At 42.8% G+C, this 19446-nt stretch overlaps 1 protein-coding gene across 2 annotated transcripts in view; it reads right to left on the reverse strand.

Moving 5' to 3' along the window:
* Window positions 1–19446, reverse strand: part of LIMK2 (LIM domain kinase 2) — a 59904-nt gene that overhangs the window by 38341 nt on the left and 2117 nt on the right. The window contains exon 2 of one of the 2 annotated variants that reach the window (XM_045458275.1): window positions 9459–9558. The exons of the other annotated variant lie outside the window; for it this stretch is intronic. Within the exon in view, the coding sequence (XP_045314231.1) occupies window positions 9459–9558 (100 nt within the window). The remainder of the gene's footprint in view (window positions 1–9458; window positions 9559–19446) is intronic. 2 annotated transcript variants of the gene reach the window in all.

Here is a 19446-nt window from a genome sequence, read left to right on the forward strand (position 1 = left end):
GGGCGCCTGGGTGGCTCAGTCGGTTGGGCGTCCAACTTCGGCTCAGGTCATGATCTCACGGTCTGTGAGTTCGAGCCCCGCGTCGGGCTCTGTGCTGACAGCTCAGAGCCTGGAGCCTGTTTCAGATTCTGTGTCTCCCTCTCTCTCTGACCTTCCTCCGTTCATGCTCTGTCTCTCTCTGTCTCAAAAATGAATAAATGTTAAAAAAAAAAAATTAAAAAAAACCCTTTTTTTCAAGTATTTATTAATGTTTCTTTATTTTTGACAGAGAGAAAGGAAGAGAGAGAGAGAGAACAAGTGAGCGGGGAAGGGGCAGGGGGGGGGGGGACAGAGGATCTGAAGCGGGTTCCACACCGTCAGCACAGAGCCAGATGTGGGGCTCAAACTCATGAACTGCGAGATCATGACTTGAGCCAAAGTTGGATGCTTAACCACCTGAGCCACCCAAGTGCCCCTCAAGTTTTAATTTAAATTCTAGTTAGCACATAGTGTAGTATTTGTTTCAGGAGTAGAATTTAGTGATTCATCACTTACATACAACACCCAGTGCTCACAACAAATGCCTTCCTTAATGCCCATCACCCATTTAGCCCATCCCCCCACCCACCTCCCCTCCAGCAACCCTCAGTTTGTTCTCTATAGTTAAGAGTCTCATCATTTGCCTTCCTCTCTGTTATTTTCTTGCTTCCCTTATATTCATTTGTTTCTTAAATTTCACAAGTGAAATCATAGTATTTGTTTTTCTCTGACCTACTTATTTCACTTAGCATAATATACTCTAGCTTTATCCACATGGTTGCAAATGGCAAGATTTCATTCTTTTGATAGCCGAGTAACATTCCATTGTGTATATACCACAACTTCTTTATCCATTCATCAGTCGATGACATTTGGGTTCTTTCCATAATTTGGCTACTATTGATACTGCCGCTGTAAACATCAGGGTGCATATGCTCCTCCAAATCAGTACTTTTGTATACTTAGGGTAAATACCTAGTAGTGTAATTCCTGGGTCATAGGGTAGTTCTATTTTTAACTTTTTGAGGAACCTCCATACTGTTTTCCAGAGTGGCTGCCCCAGTTTAGTACAATATATTTTTTTAAGTATTAATTTATTTTTGAGAGAGACAGAGAGAAAGAGAGAGAGACAGACAGACAGAGAGAGACAGAGTGTGAGTTGGGGAGGGGCAGAGAGAGAGGGAGACACAGTCCACAGCAGGCTCTAGGCTCTGAGTTATCAGCACAGAGCCTGATGCAGGGCTTGAACTCACAAACCATAGGATCATGACCTGAGCTGAAGTTGGATGCCTAACCAGCTGAGCCACCAAGGCACCCTGAATAAAATAATTTTTAATTGAAAAAAAATTAATTACTTCTTCAGATATATAACAATCACCAATTCACATATTATTCAGCTCTGGGAGACATTTGGCTCCCTCGTAGCTAATAATAAATGGCTAATACTCATGAGTGCTCACTGCACGTGAAGCCCTGTTCTTACCCAATACTACACAGGACTTCATTTATTTATCCCTCATAATAATATTAGGAACTAGACAAAAGGTTAGTATCTTCGTTTTACAGATGAGGAAATGAAGCACAAAAAGGGTAAGTAACTTGCCCAATGTACACAAGCAATAAATGACAGAACCAGGATTCGAACCCAAGCAATCTGGTTCTTGAGTCTGTGCTCTTAACTACCATATGATACTGTTCCTATTACATGTAGATCTGACTAGTTTAACCCCCCAGAGGACAAACTTCATTTCCAACTTCTTGGGGAATCACCAACCTATTCACCCCCTCCCTGCCCCAAATCACCCATAAGTAAAAGATATTATGTAAATATTCCATTTTTTCCACTCTAAACTTAACGTACATCTTTAGCTAATATCATCTTTCAAAGATTTATAAAATTTAAAAAATAAAAAAACTTACAATTAGAACTGAAACTTGTCAGATTTCAATTCATAATTAGTTTCGTCTAGAGTAGTTGGGCTCTTTCTTCCCTCTACTGCCTTTCTCTTCACAATTTGTTCCTGTCTGGCTGGTACCTACAAAGAAGCACAGCTCAAGACCTGCTGCTGAACAGGATTCCTGGGTCATCATCTCTGGCTCCTTTGGGGCAGAAGACAAAGCTTTAACTTCTCACTTCAACATCGCAGGCAACTTTCCAAAACAACCCAATGTCTAGAACCAATTCCTCTCTGCCACTTACAGTAACTGCAGACACAGTGGCTGCTAAGGAAAGGATGTGGGGAAGAGGAAGGGCAGGGAAAGGCCTTGCTTACATCATGTCTCTTGGCCACCCTGGCAACTCATTCAACAAATATCCCTCACATGCCAATGATGTGCTCAGTGGTGACACAATGAAGGGCAAAATGTCCCATGGTCCGTGATCAGGTTATACTTACAGAATATTAGAGGTCTCAGGATGTTATTAAGGAGATGATCAAATGAATAAACGTAAAATTAAAACCACAAAAAAAAGCATCAAAGGGAAGGTCTATGAAAGCATAAAACAGGGGGTCATGACCTATTCTATAACTATTTCTTTGAGACATTCAGGTAAAGATCTGAAGGATGAGCAAGAGTTAATTAGGCCAAAAGAGAGTGAGGGGGCATTCCAGGCAGAGAGAACAGTGGGAACAGGAGGCTGTCAGAAGGAAGCGGGGTGTGTTTTGGACCCTGTGAGGAGGAGCAGTGAGACTGAAGTAGAGTGAGCAGGAGGCTATGGGGAGAGGCCAGGCCACGAGGGGCTCTGTAGGCCACATTAGGGACTGGTTTTTATCCAAGAGCACTGCAAAATCATGGATGCATATAAGGATGGAGAGATGACAGTGTGACGTGCTCAGATTTTTTTTTTAAGGTCACTCATTCTGGCCGCTCTGTGGAGAATGGATTGGGTGGTGCAAGTGACTATGCAGTTAGAAGGCTACTTTAGTCACCCAGGTGAGAGACAATAATAGCCTGGAATAGGGTGGTAGTAGGAGAAATGGAAAGAAATGGACGCATTCAAAATATAACCTGGAGATAAAACTGACAGGTGTGGATATTGGGGATGAGAGAGAAGAGGTATCAAGAAGCACTTCCAGGTTCTGGCTTAGGCAGTGGGGTGGATGGTCATGCCATTCAATGAGACAGGTTATACTGAAGAGAAGCTAATTTGGGGAGGAAGAATGAAAGTCCAGCTGGATCTGGGATGCCTGGAAGACATTCAAATAGGCAGGAGAGGTTCATAGTAGGATAGACAGGACAAGAGCCCAGTGGAAAGGTTTGGATTGTAGATACAAACTTTGGACTCATCAGTGTGTGGAGGAAGCCATGGGTGTGGGTGAGATTGCCTAGGGAGAAACAGAGAGTGTGCCTGGAGGAACAGCAACATTTCAGAGTTAGATAGAGGATAAGTAAACTGGAATGACCAGAAAAGGGGGGGGGGGGTGGGGGGAAGCAGGAGAGTATGGAATGTCATGGAAGTCGAGGGAAGAGAATGTTTCAAGAGTGACAAAAATACTGACATAATAATAAATGCTAACATCTATTAAGTCCTAATTATGGCCAGGCACTGTGCTAAGGGCTTTGAATACATGATCAAATTTAATGCTGCACAACAACCTTTTCAGGTGGGAAGCATTTTACTTCCCCTTTTATAGATGAGGAAACTGTGGAAAGAAACTCAAGGTCAGCTGACTCAAGAGAAACTGGGATGGAAACTCAAACAGGTTGACTCCAAAATCTTGTTCACTTTTCTCTACTAACCTCTAGTGTAACTTGGAAGGTCATACAAGATGAAGACTGAAGAGCGGCCAGTGGATGGACTGATGTGGCTGTCCCCTGGAAAGTTACTAAGGGAACACTGTTTCAGGGGAATGAGAATAGAAGTCACACTAGAGCCCACTATTAGGACTGCTCCACATTATTACCATTTTTCAGCTGTCTGAGGGAGCCAGTTAGGAGACCAGGCCAGTATGTTAAATCTGTATCCCCAACAGCATCTAATTTGGTGCCTTTGATATAGCAAATGATGCTCAAAATTATATGTGAACTGGTAACGTAAGCAGCACAAAATTCCCATGTGCTGCTCACTGCTAACCCTTCACATTACACCATCCTCATGTTTTCAGAGTGCTTTGTTTTGTGAGATCCTGACCTGAGCTGAAATCAAGAGTCAGATGCTTAACCAACTGAGCCACTCAGGTGCCCCTCAGAGTGCCTTCTTATCCATTACCTCCTTGATCCTCACAACAAGTTCATGAGGTGGATTACTTTTACTATATCTCATAGATGAGGAATTGAAGTTCACAGTGGCAAAGGAACTAGCCCACAGTTACAGCCAGCCTGGCTCAGCTAAGACCCAAATTCAGCTCTTGTGACTCTAAGTCTACTATTCTTTCTGGGGAGTCCTAGTGGAGAGAAGACCCTCTTCAGAGTCAGGGAGACCTGAGTTCAAATGTTAGCTCTGGGTGACCCTGAGCAAGTTCCTCTACCTTTCTGGACCTTCCTGTTTTCATGTAAAATGCAGTTGTAGGGGCGCCTGGGTGGCACAGTCGGTTAAGCGTCCAACTTCAGCCAGGTCAGGACCTCGTGGTCCGTGAGTTCGAGCCCCGCGTCGGGCTCTGGGCTGATGGCTCAGAGCCTGGAGCCTGTTTCCGATTCTGTGTCTCCCTCTCTCTCTGCCCCTCCCCCGTTCATGCTCTGTCTCTCTCTGTCCCAAAAATAAATAAACGTTGAAAAAAAAATTTTTTTAAATGCAGTTGTAGAGTTATTGTGAGGGTTGAATCAGATAACCTAAGTGAAATTCTCAATACAATGCTTAATAAATATCTGTCTTCCATTACTGGCTCCACCCTACCCCTCTTCATCTCTGCCCCAGACAGCAGCTGTGGGGCTTCTCTGGGATCTTAGTTCTCTCTTCCCAAAGAACAGAGCAGTATTAAGGCATGCTGAAGGTAACATACTGCTGCTATATACTAGAAGTCCCACTCCGTGTTCACGCTGGAGTTGTTTGTGGGGGCAGAGGAAGGCCCAGCTGTTTGTCCTCTGTCAGGCAAGCCCTAGTCCGTTTAACTGCCAGCCTTAATGACTTGCTGGCTGGCTCTTTCCTTAGAGATAAAGTAGACAAATAAGCCAACTAGAATCAAAGGCTTGGGTCAGTAAATGCGGCAGCAACATCAACATTACAACAGCAGATGGCAGGGTTGCTCCACGGACTCCCCCAGCAGGAGCCAGAGACCCAGGAGAACTGTATCGGCACTTTTGTTGACATTTGAGAGTTCATAAAGCTTTTGAATCAATACCCTTCAGTGTTATCTGACACCACCTGTGTGTGGCAAGCAGGGTGAGTGTTTTTACTCTGAAGCTACAGAAGAGGAAACTGAGCCTCAGGGAGGTTAAACAACCTGACCATATTCAGGAATGTAAAGAGATTCATTCTTGTAAGCAAGGAGTCAGAACACCTGGGTTCAAATCTCAGCTATGCTACTTACTAGCTCTATGACTTTCATTTCCCTATTTGTAAAATATGTATGACCAGTACTACAGTTATTAGGTTGTTATAAGAATTAAGTTAGATGATACAAATGTGAAATGCTTAGGACAGTGTCTGGTACATAGTAAACACTCAAAAAATGGTAGTTCTTACTATAATTATGATGCACCATGATTGTTTAGATGGGGGTGTAGATAAGAAAATGAGCATGGCTTGCAGCATCACAGAAGATACCCTGTCGTCACCCAGCCCATTACACCACAGTCTCTGGTGGCTACGTGTAAATTTCTTCACCGGCCTTTCCTGGAATCACAAATTTAGCGGAAATGGTCTGTTGGCTGATGAAGTGACAACAGCTTTCTATCTGTATTATTCCTTTTCCAGAACATAGGCATTAGAAATCACTTCTCAAGGGGAGCCTGGGTGGTTCAGTTAGTTGAGCGACTGACTTCAGCTCAGGTCATGATCTGGTAGTTTGTGAGTTTGAGCTCCGCGTCGGGTTCTGTGCTGATAGCTCAGAGCCTGTAGCCTACTTCAGATTCTGTGTCTCCCCCTCTCTCTACCCCTCCCCTGCTCACGCTCTGTGTCTCTCTGTGTCTCAACAATAAATAAATGTTAAAAATAAAATAAAATAAAATAAAATAAAATAACATAAAATAAAAAAAGAAATCCCTTCTCAAAAGAGAAAGCTCAGAGTCTGTTCATGATCCCAAGAAAGGAGGCCTTGAAGAGTTCCCAGGAGCCTTCAGGATGGTGGGTTTTTCCTTCTGACAATGCTATTAGGAACCAGGTCAAGTCAGAGAGTCCCAAGTAAGGACAATAAAGACTAATTAATAGAGGCAGTTTTTCCTCTTCCCACTACCCCTCCTCCTTGGCTAAACACTTCTGATGAGGGTGAAAGGACAATCATCAGAAAGCTTGTCAAGGTTCTTAGGTTTGCCAACATGCCAAGTCATTATACAACATGCCAGCTCCATACTTGACCTCAGCTACAAACAACATGTAGTCTGGCTGTTTTCCTGGCCTCCCCCATGGAGAGGAGAGCCAGTTTCAGAGAGCTTCAGAGAGAATGGCCCCAACTCTAGAACCAATGGCATTGCCAGGGGTACACAGAGTCCAAATAGGCCTGTTGGGAAGGTTGAGGAGAGGAAGCAGGAGGGCTGGTCAGCCAAGTGTCCAGGGATCAGAAGGATCCTGGCCAGGCATCCAACTGTACCAGCACAGTTACAGACTAGGCTACTTCCAGGAGGTTTGTCAGCTGGCCTCTGCTGTACAGTCCCAGGTTCCAGCCTTCAGTGGCTTCCTATTGTCCGGGGCACCTGAGAATCTGGCGGAAGGCTATCAGAGATAGGATTACGGATGTGGCTGCAGATGCGGGGGATGGGGTAATGTAAGGAGAAGGAGAAGGGAGGAGAGTTTGGGCCACACCCCAGTAATTTCTTCATTGAATATCCAGCTCCACCCTGTGACTAGGAAAACAAAGGTGTGGGGGAAAGGGAAAAGAAAAGTCATTTCCTTTATTGTAACTAACTCAACTGGGTAAGAACAAGGCTGGAAGGGAATCACAAAAAATGAATTTCTTTCGGTAGCATGGAGGGAGGGTCCTATTTTCAGCAGACCTGTGCCCAGACACTCTGAATTCATCAGAGAATCACAGATGAGCTAGGATGAAAGAAAATTTCAAAGACCATTCAGGCTGATGCCTCCTGGTCCTTACAACCAGGTTACTTCTGGGGTCAAACAAATACAGTCCTTCTCAGCCCTGAAGATCTTCCTCCAAACTGGACAAAAGTCAGTTGGCTCCAAAGAAGCCAGTCTCTCCAGGGCAAATTACTAGGCTCCATCCAAGGACTTCATGTCATCCAGTTTTCGTGAGAAAGCTCAGGAATCAGGAAATGTGCTCCTTAAATAAAGCTGGATTAGAGAGATTATGTCCTTGAGACAAAACTATAAATAGGTCTCCTATTCCAGATGTTCTACTTCCCCCACAGGCATGATCTTTGGTGTAACTGTGCCAAGGTAGTTCAAAGTTAACTTTAATCCCTGAGGCTCTACATTAGAAGACCAAGAGGTGTGTAACAAGAGAAATAAATCCATGCACATAGGTGTATATAGACACACACTCACAATATAATATAAAGTGACAGCTACGGATTATTATGGGTATTCTATGTGTCAGGTGTTATGCTGAACAGTTTATCTAGGTTATTACATTTAATTGTGATAGCCTGTGGGATGAGTACTTATCCCCATTTTATAGATGAGATGCCTAAAGCTCAAGGCAGTCAACCCAAGGACAGTTAATAAATTGCAAAGCCAGGATTTGAAACCAGACAGCCTCCTTCTAGAGCCTGCACTCATCCACCATGTTAACGTGCCTTACTTCTTTCTCTCTACACATATATTTCTCTCTACCCCCCACTCTGACACACACCCAACATGCACACAAATATGTTCCCTAACAAGCTAGCATCTGACCAGACCCACAGTTGATGCAAGAATTCAGTACTAAGGTCAGCTCTGACCATCCATGACCTGTCTCTGTACCTCTTTTTGTCTTTTTGGTTTCAGGCCTCTCAACTGTGATAGGAAGGGGTTATGTCACACAATAGGTGTGTGGTTCCCTTCTGGTTCTGAAGTTCTCTAGTGTTAAGAGAATCCAGAAATTCAAAAAATTAGCTTCTTCTACCCTGTCCTGCTTATTTTGGATGGAAAATATTAACACAAATAGGAAAACAGCAGGGATAAATATGACCCTATGGGTTAGGTGCCAAGGTGAGCCTCAGCCTGGGAATTCATCAGGATTAGCTTCAGCTCTAAATGAAAGTGGTAGCCAAAGGTTTTATCTGTAGGGTCCCCTTATAGCTCCGATATTCTGCTCTAATCCTTACTAAATAAAGGTAGTAAGTAAAGGTAGAATCAACTTCCTTGAGGGTAAAAGGAAGAACCAAGGCAATTAGATCCACAGAGAAGACTGGAGAGCTCTCTGAATTAGAGCTGAAAGGGCAGAAAAAATGCTAGTTCCTCTCCAACTCTTCCAGAGGCCAGAGCTCTCCAGGCCAACCCCCCACATAGTTCCCGGGTGGAGGCAAGTGCTTAAAGGTCAATTAAATTACTTGATATCAGCACGGGGGATGCTTTGCAACAAGAGCTGTGTGTGGGAGTTGGAATCTATAGCACATGGTGCCTGTCTACAGTCTGTCTCATTCTCAGGATGTGAGCAACAGCCCCACCACTTCAGACCATGAGGGCACACATGCCCACCCAGCCTCCGATGTGGAATGACTGTAGGCCAGGCACTGTTTTATGTTCTGGAGAATGCAGACAAGCTCCCACTCTTGAAGATTCCAATCTCACAGGGGAAAGAAATAACCATTCAGTGGGTGCCTACCATGTGCTAGGCCCTTGGCATATATGATTTCATTCCATCTTAACAAATCTATGAGATAAATTTTTAACATCCGTGTTTTCCCGATGAGGAAACTGAGCCTCAGACAACAGGAACAAATCTGACTTTAAAGTCTCTGTTATTTTCAAGAAACTGGGCTGCCTTCAAACAACAATCTCAGAGCTATAATAAAATTAAATAACAAAAAGCAGGAAACTAGGGAGGCATCCTGTGGTGAAGAGCTGGCTCTGCCAACTGCACTCAAGAACAACCCTTGAGGCACCTGCGTCATCAGTAGTGTAGCTGTGGGAAAGTCATTCTTTCTGGGTCTCAGTTTCCTCATCTGTAAAGTGAAGGTGCTGGGATACCCTGGAAAAGGCTGCTCCAATCCCCCTACCCCATTTCTAGCTGTACCTTGCCCACATGTGGCTCTTCCATTTGCTCATGTGCTCTTCCTTGGCACATTCTTCCCTGTCCTCTCAACCCATACCAAAATGGAAACTCTCAAGTCAGAAGCTTGTTTTTGTATTTTCCAAAACACGAAGTAGTGGCTGGCAAAGACAGGAGGACAGACCCACTTACCGGAAGCAAGAGCTGTGCCAGGCTTCGTTGACAGTCCTGTACCACCTCTGGCTTGGAGCAACGTGGTCCCCACAGCCCCGACACCTCCAGGCATCTTCACCTACACACAAAACCAGGAGGTTCAGAGGCCCAAAGTAGCAGGGGGCACAGGGACAGGATTCCTACCATGCAGAATAAGACCGAGTCAACAGACTTATATTGAAAGGGTGGTCCAGTGCTCTGCTAAATACACAATTCCTGCCTCCACAAGATCTTTGGTAAGCACTTATCCAGCTTGCTCATCTCCCCAGGGACAGGGAATTCATGACCTCAAAAGTAAGCCTCATTCCATTTTTTAGAAATGGTTCCGATTATTCCTTTTTCCACAAAACCTGCCTTTTCCTAGAACTTTCAGCCCTTGCTTATTATAGCTCTGAGTAGATTAAATGAACAAGGTCTCTTTCTTTTGACTTCCTATGACTGTTTTCAACCAGCACCCACAAAAACTTCTCTGGGTTAAACATGTTATTCCCTTTTCCTATTCCATCACTGAGTCCAGGAGCTCATTCATTCAACCAACATCATAGGTCCTCTTGTCAGACCCATGGGTCCTCTCCAAGCTCTATGATGGAGACTGCTGGATAACATCATCTCTGTTCTTCAAGGAGCAAATCCACTGAAAAAGAACCCTTCTTCCACATTATAATTTTTCCCTTAGTAGAAGCAAAGTGCTATTTTAGTTAGGAGAAATTATGGGTATAGAAGGGAAAGAACATTTAATGAACACCTCCTATATACCAAGCCTTGTACTAGCTGCTTTCACAGACCCAATTGCATTTAATTCTCAAAACCATCCTGTGAAAGAGGTATTAAATTCATTTAATGGGTGGGAGAACTCAAACCTAGGGCTAGAGGGTGACAGGCCACACAACAGATTTAGCATTCCAACTCAGGCCCAACTCATCCTAAAGCCCATGCTCTTTATACTCCACCATGTTAATTTCTGCTCATTCCACTTAGGGGAGTCAGAAAAATCTTTGTAGAGGAAGCTAATACTTGAGCTAAACCTTGAAGGATGGAGTAGATTTGCCAGGGGCTGAGAAAGGATGGAGAAAGGCTGTATATAGGCTGAGAGATTAGCATGGGCAATAACACAGAGTAAATCCATGTCCCTCCAAAAGGGACAAAACACAATACTTCTGCTGTGGCTCTGATGCCAACTTCTTGAAATAAAGAAGGCAGCTGAGATCAAGCTATGGTACCTGACTCAGCCCTAGAAAGCAGGACAAGGTTGTTACAAGACTCCCTTGTACACTCCGTGTATGCAGCTTTGTTCTCTCTGGGTAACTCCAGACTGCCACAGGCACGGTGACAGTCACTGAACCCTGTTTCACAGGCACAGGGGTCATGAATAGACAATGCACATCTCCAGACACTTCAAGATTGCTCAGCAGCATTCTGGGGTAGCCAGAACACACAGGCAGCTGTCCTTATACCCCAGAGGAAAGTTAAACAAGCTAGCAGAAGGCTTTAAAACCTCAACCCACCTGCTCCTCTCCCCCAGTTCCATAGTGATAGGACATATATGCCATCATCACCTGAATCTAAAGTTCTCAGACTCTCAGGGCACCTGGGTGGCTCAGTTGGTTAAGTGTCCAACTTCAGCTCAGGTCATGATCTCAAGTTTTGAGTTCAAGCCCCGTGTTGGGCTCTGTGCTGACAGCTCAGAGCCTGGAGCCTGCTTCAGAGTCTGTGTCCCTCTCTCAGCCCCTCTTCCACTGGGGCTCTGTCTCTCTAAAATAAATAAAAGGTTTAAAAAAAATTAAAATTCTCAGACTCTCAAGAGGGGTCTTTTTGGTTTTTTGGATGGTAGTAATCAGAGAGTGCACTATAATCCTCACAAAGTCCAAGGTTCAAAGTCTGAGAGACTTACTCAAATTGGGTTATGGACAGTGGGTGAGACAAAGAATTAGTGAGAAGGTTTTCAATGAAGACAGGCATCCAAATGAATCTTCCAAGTTTGTTGTTGTTGTTTTTTTTAAGTTTATTTATTTCTTTTGAGAGAGAGCAAGCAGGGTAGGGGCAGAGAGAGAGAGAGAGAGAGAGGGAAGAGAGAGAATCCCAAGCAGACTCCACACCATCAGTGCAGAGCTTGATGTGGGGCTTGAACTCATGAACCATGAGATCATAACCTGAGCTGAAACCAAGAGTCAGACGCTTCCAACTTATAGAGGTACAGATTTGAAACATTTTTGGAACTCTTGCATGGAAGGGTTTTTAGAGTCAGTTTGTGAACTGCTGTGTCCTACCCCCAGCAAGTCTCATTATTCTAAGCCATATTTTATTTCTCATTTTTACTTTTTAACTGAAAGGAATGGTCTCTAACTTGACCACCCACTTACTCAACAATTCAGCATTTTGGCCCTGGATGACCTCTGGCTGTTTACTAAATTCAAAAAGGATCAGGACTTTCCACTATGAAGATATCTGAGGTAACTTGTTATTGACACACCCTCCAGAGCATGCCCTTTCCCCAGTCTTGAGAAACTCAAAGCCACTGAATGAACACTTATTTAGAAACTGCTTTGTGCTAGGCTCCAGGAGCACAAAATCAAGACCCCTACTCCCTTCTCTCATACCCACCTGGTTTCACCTTCCAAATGTTTCTCTAATCCTTCCCTGTCCTTCACCACAGCCTGAGTTCAGGTCTTTGGCTTCTTTTCCCTATCTACCACACAGTCTTAGCTGGCTCACTCAGACTCCCCAGTGTCCACAGAAGAAAAGGCTCAATTGTTTAGCATGGCACTCCTGTAATAGATTCCATCTTATCCCACCTCTCAGAAGATGTGCACTTTCCATTATCTCTACCACTACTCCCTTCCCCATTGGCTCCTTCCAAGTATTATTTAAATTAGTTCAAGTCTTTCCCATTAAAAAAAAAAAAATCTGGATTCCATTTTCTGCTCTAGCTACCACCCTTCTTCCCCTTCACAGCCACACATATTAAAAAGCTGTCTACACATCACTGCTCTCATTTCCTCACTTCCCACCTGTTGCAATCTGACTTCCACCCTCACCATTTCTCTGAAACTGTCTCACCAAGGGCCAAAGTGACTGCTTATTGCTAAATTCAATGGACACGCTTCAGTCATTCTTTCAGCAAATATTTATTCTATGCCAACTATGTATCCAACCCTATACTGGGGAAAGAGCAGCAAATGAGAAAGAGATTCAACATAGATATTAAACAATAATATACTTATTTTAATTATAATTGGGGCAAGTGGTATGAAGGAGAAATCAAGTTCATAACTAGGAAAATGGGGTTGGGATAAAGCAAACAAGCATTCCTTAAGGAAATAATTTTTAAACTGAGCTCTAAAGGATGGATATGAGGGGTGCCTGGGTGGCTCAGTCGGTTAAGCATCCAACTTCAGCTCAGGTCATGATCTCCCAGTTCATGCGTTTGAGTCCCACATTGGGCTCTGTGCTGGCAGCCTGGAGCCTGGAGCCTGCTTCGGATTCTCTCTCTCTCTGCCCCTCCCCTGTTCATGCTGTCTCTCTCTCTCTCTCTCTCTCTCTCTCTCTCTCTCTCTCTCTCAAAAATAAATAAAACATTAAAAACAAAAGGATGACATAAATTAACAGGCAGAGAGGAGGAGGGAAGGATAACACTGGAGATGGGAGTGGAAAGAAGACATGTGCAAAGGTCCTAAGGTAGGAACACAAAGTCTTCACATATCATTAAAGTTGGCTATTGTCAGCTCCAAAGGATGAGGGGAACCAAGACAGGTCCCTGGCCTACTGTAGTCCTTCAACAAACTTTTACTAAAGGAATGAATGGCCGTCCACAAGGTGACCCCAAAGAACCTTTATCTCTCATCAGCAACAAAGGGATGCTCTAAATCACATCTTGATCTATTTTCTGTTTCTGCCATTCACATTTATGTTCTTGCATCCTAGCATTCACATCTTGAGCTATTCTGTGTTTAAGATACTTTACTGCCTTTTCCCTTAATCAAATTTCTATCCTTCTTTGATGGTCCCCCAAAGGCAGACACTGTTTGTTCCATTTTGTCTATACCTGCTTTACATCATTTGTTTTGTAATTATAGTTCATTATGTTTCTATTTCCTTCAGTCCCACCCTCTCTGTGTCCCCCATCCCCACTCCCAGCTCTAAAGGACAAAGACTGCATCTTGATTATCTTCAAATCTCCAGGGCCTAGCATAAAACCTGGTACAGAACAGAAACTCTTTGTGTGGCAAATCCAACTGAAATGTTGGATCCAGCTGCCAACTATGAAGGTAATTTCCGAAGATAAGCTCCAACGGTCAGCAGGGATGATTCCACTCAATAAGTATTCAGGTTCTCAGGATGACTACTTATGGGTAAAGCCACATGTGGATGTGCAGGCCTCAGTTTATCTGTTATGCATTCACACTGTTTTTCAGTTAGAGTACCTGAGCAAGAATATTCACCCAGAACCTTCAGCTTCTCAAAACCAAATCCCCTCCAAAGAATACTCTTGGCTTCTTCAGCTCCCTACAGCCCTGAAAGTTGATGATCCTTTTGCATCTTTTTTTTTTTTTTTTTTTTAAGTAGGCTCTACACCCAATGTGGAGCCCAGTGTGGGACTCAAACTCACAACCCTGAGATCAAGACCTGAGCCAAGATCAAGAATAGGACACTTAACTGAACCACCCAGGCACCCCCAACTTTTTTTTTAAAGTAGGCTCTACACCCATATGGGACTTGAACTCATGATCCCGAGATCAAGAGTTGCATGCTCCACTGACTGAGCCAGCCAGGCATCCCAACTCTCTTACAACCTTTATTCTAAGAAATGAAAGAGAAATATAATAATACAAAGACCTAGCAATTTCTGTGAGGCCCAATGAAAGACCCATCCAGAATCCAGTCTGCCTGGGAAATATTTCCTCTCAGAAAATACCTCATTGTACCAGGACATTTACTCTCTCCCTCCATAGTGTTTATCTCTCATATTTGCAGACTTATCAACAGTGGCTACTGATTGTCAGAGGCCAGAAAGGGAGTTTGATTAAGTATATGTCCCCAGTAGCCTCAAAACAATAAGGGGCCCTTAGTAAGTGTTTAATAATCAGAAAACTGTACCTTCACAGTTACTATTGGAATTTGTTGCTTTTAAGAAGTTGTAAATGTGCCATGCAAAGGGGGTGAGAATTACAACAAGTGGTTCATTACAAAGGTTCTCACCTTCAGGATCTTTTGAATCCTGGTACAAAATATATTCAGTTTAAAAATATATATATATATATATATATATATATATATATATATATATATATATATAAAATCAATTTACATATGCTTCTCTCCCCCAACTTAATAACTGATGATGTGATTCTCAAATAATCTGTGAATTCACTGGGGCAGGCACTAGGATGACAGGATGGTAAGGCTGGAAGGGCCTTTAAAAATCATCTACTCTAGTCCAATCCTTTCATTTTTTTGAAAGAAAAATGGGCTTGAAGAAGGAGAGTCAAGTTGCCTAACCATCAGAAAGCTGGTCCGAGAGGGGCTCAAACCCAAGTTCTGAAACTACCAGACCAGTTGCATTTTTATTATTGTATGCAGCCTTAGACAAGTTAGGACTTGCTTAAGACTACACAGTTATTCAGTGGAAGGAAGGGCTCAGCCTGGTACTCCAGCCCACAGCCAGTGCATTTCCCACAAGACACTAACATTCCCCTTAATCTTGGTCTAAGAGCTGGGTTTCTGCAAACTAGTCCTTTTCAGACTTCAAAGTGGTGAGAAATTTCCAGGTACTGAAAGCTCATGAGACCATAAAGCCTAACCTGAACCAACATGCACAGATCCTATCCTTTCATTTGAGAAAAATCTTTGATGCTTCTCATGTTCCACTAGACAATGAGAGCCAGGAACAAAACCCAGCCAATTCAGTGCAGCACAAAACAACAAGGATGGTAACTGCTGTGCCCCCCTGGGAACTGGCAGGTCAGGTGTATAAATCCCACTTGTTCCAGGATAAAGCAGGAAGCAGAGGGGCAGGGCAGCAACCAGTGATGAGCAGCCAAGAGAGAAAAGATCACCCTTTAATGAAGTAAGTACTAACAAGACTAACAGTATGATTAACGTTCCTCTAGATACTCTCCCCTATATCCCAAAGATTTTTCCTCTGCACTAGCTTCCAAATATTACCAAGGGGAGTGTCTATAGAAGAAATATGACATGATTTTTTTTTCTTTTGTTTTGTTTTTTTGTTTAATATATGAAATTTATTGTCAAATTGGTTTCCATACAACACCCAGTGCTCATCCCAAAAGGTGCCCTCCTCAATACCCATCACCCTCAGTTTGTTCTCAGTTTCCAAGAGAATATGACATGATTTTTAAAGGACTTTCTGGACTTCTCTGAACCTTAGATTCTTCTTTCATAAGAAGTGGGATCAAATTATTTCTTCTAGCTCTGAGTTAGTGACACCAAATGAGGGTCTCTCATTTTGCAGGTTAAGGCACATACACAGACATCTCAGAAGGTTGATTTTTGCTGTTGTTTCCCTCTGCCCTTTAGTAGTAAGGGTCAACCAGAAGAGCTGGAGTAACCTAGGTGTGAAACCTGGTTCTGTGTCCTTGGGCAAATTATTTAACCTCTCTGAGCCTGTCTCCCTTAATCTTTAAAAAGAGAATAACCATCTATACCTCATAGGATTCCCAAGAGGATTAAGAGAAATAACTAAATATATGTGAAAATACTTCCTGCAGTGCCTGACACTTGGTTGGCAACTGAAAGCTTTTCTTCTTTCTTTCATGTATATCTAGGGGGTTGGCAAGGGAAAAGGTTGAGTTGAATTACACTAACCTCTAAAATCTGAAGGGAACATTTTCAAAACAAATTCAGCAAATTTTTTCTACGTGCCCATGTGCAAGACAAAGACTATGTCATGAACTTCTGGGGCCCTTGGTGAGTACTCAGGCAGGTGACAGAGACAAGGGGATATGTACAGAAATAACACATCACAGAGGGACAAACCAGTTGCTGGGAGCAGGGCAAACTTAGTAGGGTAATAGGATACTTGGTAGAGAAACAAGTGAGACAGATGGTTCCTGTGGCTTTCCAGCACTCAGGTTCTCACTTCCAACCATAAGTCTACTTAGCTGTGAATGAATAGGCATTTTCTTATCAGAGAACTGGTTAACCAATTAATACATTCCCAAACAGTAGTTCTCTACTCATTGTCAAAGATAGGGGGAAAAAAATTAACTACTTTGAGTCCTTACAATGTGCCTGGTGGTGTTCTAAGCACTATGCAAACATGAACTAATCAAATATAAAGATCCTATAAGATGAAGACTAGTATTGAAGGATTATTATTGTTCCCATTTTATGAAGAGAAAATTGAAATAGTGTTCTAAGCACTATGCAAACATGAACTAATCAAATATAAAGATCCTATAAGATGAAGACTAGTATTGAAGGATTATTACTGTTCCCATTTTATGAAGAGAAAATTGAAATTGAAATTGAAAATTAACAAGTATTAGATCTGGGTTTAGACCACAGGTCTGCTAACTCCAAAGTCTATGTCTTTATATTTAGATTTTCTTCCCTAGAAAAAGGAAATTACAGGCAGAAAGACTTGACATAGAATACCAGGGTGGATGATCAAAGTATATTCTAAGAGAACTCGGCAATGGTTTCATGTTCTAGCTACAGTTGGGTATAGATTAATAGGTAAAAGAGTCTAATTCTTGCTACTATAAAAACAAAGTCAACAGTGAGAAGGAAGATAGGCTTGTAAGAGAATGCTAGAGTTCTAGGTCCTCTCACTGAAATGCCAAACTGATCCTGCATACACACAAACTGATCCTGCATCCGTTCCTAATATGCCCCTGAACCCTAGCCCTTCCAGGTTGCAGGTAATTCCTGTGGTCAATGCCTTCTTCTCCATTCCTATCACTAACACTTCACCTCAGGGCCCACTGTATCACCCCCAGATTGGTGCCTTCCTTACTCTTGTCCAATCTATCATGCCCACCAATGCCAAATTGATACACACAAAATACACACATCATCATGTTCTCTGCCTCTAAACCTATGGTCTCTACTGTAGTCTGAAAAATTCCACAAATCTAGCATTAAACCCTCCACAGTCTGGCTTTACCTACCCTCTCAGCTTTATCTTTCACTTCCTGTAACTGCCCCATTTCTCCATTCTTGCCTCTATCACCCATATCAATTCACCATCCCTTGTGAGAACCTTGAAACTTGCCCAGCTATGCTTCCTACTTCCAGTTTGTTCCCTACCAGGATATCATACTGCACCCTCACCCCCACCACTTTTAATCTACCCAAGACTTCTCAAATTTTACCTCCTAGAAGTATCTCCTGACCAAATCTGGTAGCCACCCTGGACACCTTGCTGTTGTTCAAACATGCCAAGTACATTCTGGGCTCAGGGCCTTTGCTCATTCCCTTCTATTCCCAACACCTTAAATGTTCTTCCCTCAGATATCCAAATGGCTTACTCCCTTCCTTCATTTCTCTGCTTCAATGTCATTAATCAGGGAGGCTACCCTTCCCTGACCTCCAACTGTTCCTATGACTTTATCCTACTTTATTTCTCTTCAGAGCATTTATCCCTGATGTTTGATATTCATATTTACATACTGTCTATCACTTCCATCAGAATACACACTCTGAGGGGTACGTTGATGGCTTAGTTGGTTGAGTGTCCCGCTTCGGCTCAGGTTGTGATCTCACAGTTCCATTAGTGATTTAGACCCCCACATTGGGCTTGCTGCTGTCAGCTGGTCAGCGCAGAGCCCACTTCAGATCCTCTGTCCACATCTCTCTCTGCCCCTCCACCACTTGCGCTCTCCCCAAAATAAATAAATACTAAAAAAAAAAAAAAAAAAAAGAACACATACACATACTCTGTTAGGGAAGGGATTTGGTCTGTTTTGTTTCCTGTTGTTTCCCCCAGGGCCTAGAAGTGCCTGGCACGTAATATGAACTCAATATATATTTGTGGAATGGATGCATGAATAGAGTTCTCCAACATCTTTTAAATTCCATAATGTTATCACACACAGGCTTTCTAAAAATTTGTCCTGATTTGCCCATTTTTTTCTTAATTACTCTCAACTGACAGTGAATTTCTCAAAGGCACAAACCACATATTATTCATTTCTACAAATATTTATTAAGGACTTATTATGTGCTATGTCTCAAGTAGCCTGGAAAATTGGAAAGAGCACTGGAGGAGAAATCCTAGTTTAGTCCTGACTCTACCATTAGTTGAGTGACCCTAGACAAATCCATTTTTCTCCCTGGGCCTCAGTTTCTTCATACATGAAACAAGGAGAGTAACATTATCAAGTCTCTCCTGGCTCTAGCATCTGTTAAAATTTATAAGAGGTAAAACTTGGCCCAGCCCAGTGCCTGAGACATCACAGTACTCAGTAAATATTTGGTTTCTTTGTTGTTGATTCTCCCGTTACACAGGAATCTGAGTTGTCTTGGAACAGTTCGGACAGAACAAGTAAAAGTTTAAGCCCCACTTCCTTCTGACTCCACAGGATAATCTCATTCTAATGTTTGTGATAATAAAGAATTCTGGTGTTTGTGAGAGGATAAGGCACTGAATTTGAAGTTGGAAAATATGAATTCTGATCACCGCCATTTACTTGGCCGTACAACCTTGAACAAGTCATTTCTGAGCCTTAGTCTCCCCATCCATAGAAAAAGGCATATTGGCCTACTCACAGCTCTTCATAGGCACCTTTTAAGGCTGCTCCATCTACCTGGAACATTCTTTGCCCTTTCTTTGCTGGACTTACTCTCTACTTATTCTCAAGGATCAGCATAAACTTGCTTTTTAAAGGAAAAGTGTCTTCTTGCCACTCTCCTCACCCCTGGTGCACTCTTACAGCACTTACTTCCACTGTTTATCTCAAATTATTATAGCATTTATTTCTATTATTACCTCAATTATTTACTATCC

The sequence above is a fragment of the Leopardus geoffroyi genome, chromosome D3, assembly GCF_018350155.1.
Source record: "Leopardus geoffroyi isolate Oge1 chromosome D3, O.geoffroyi_Oge1_pat1.0, whole genome shotgun sequence".
NCBI classification, from domain to species: domain Eukaryota; kingdom Metazoa; phylum Chordata; class Mammalia; order Carnivora; family Felidae; genus Leopardus; species Leopardus geoffroyi.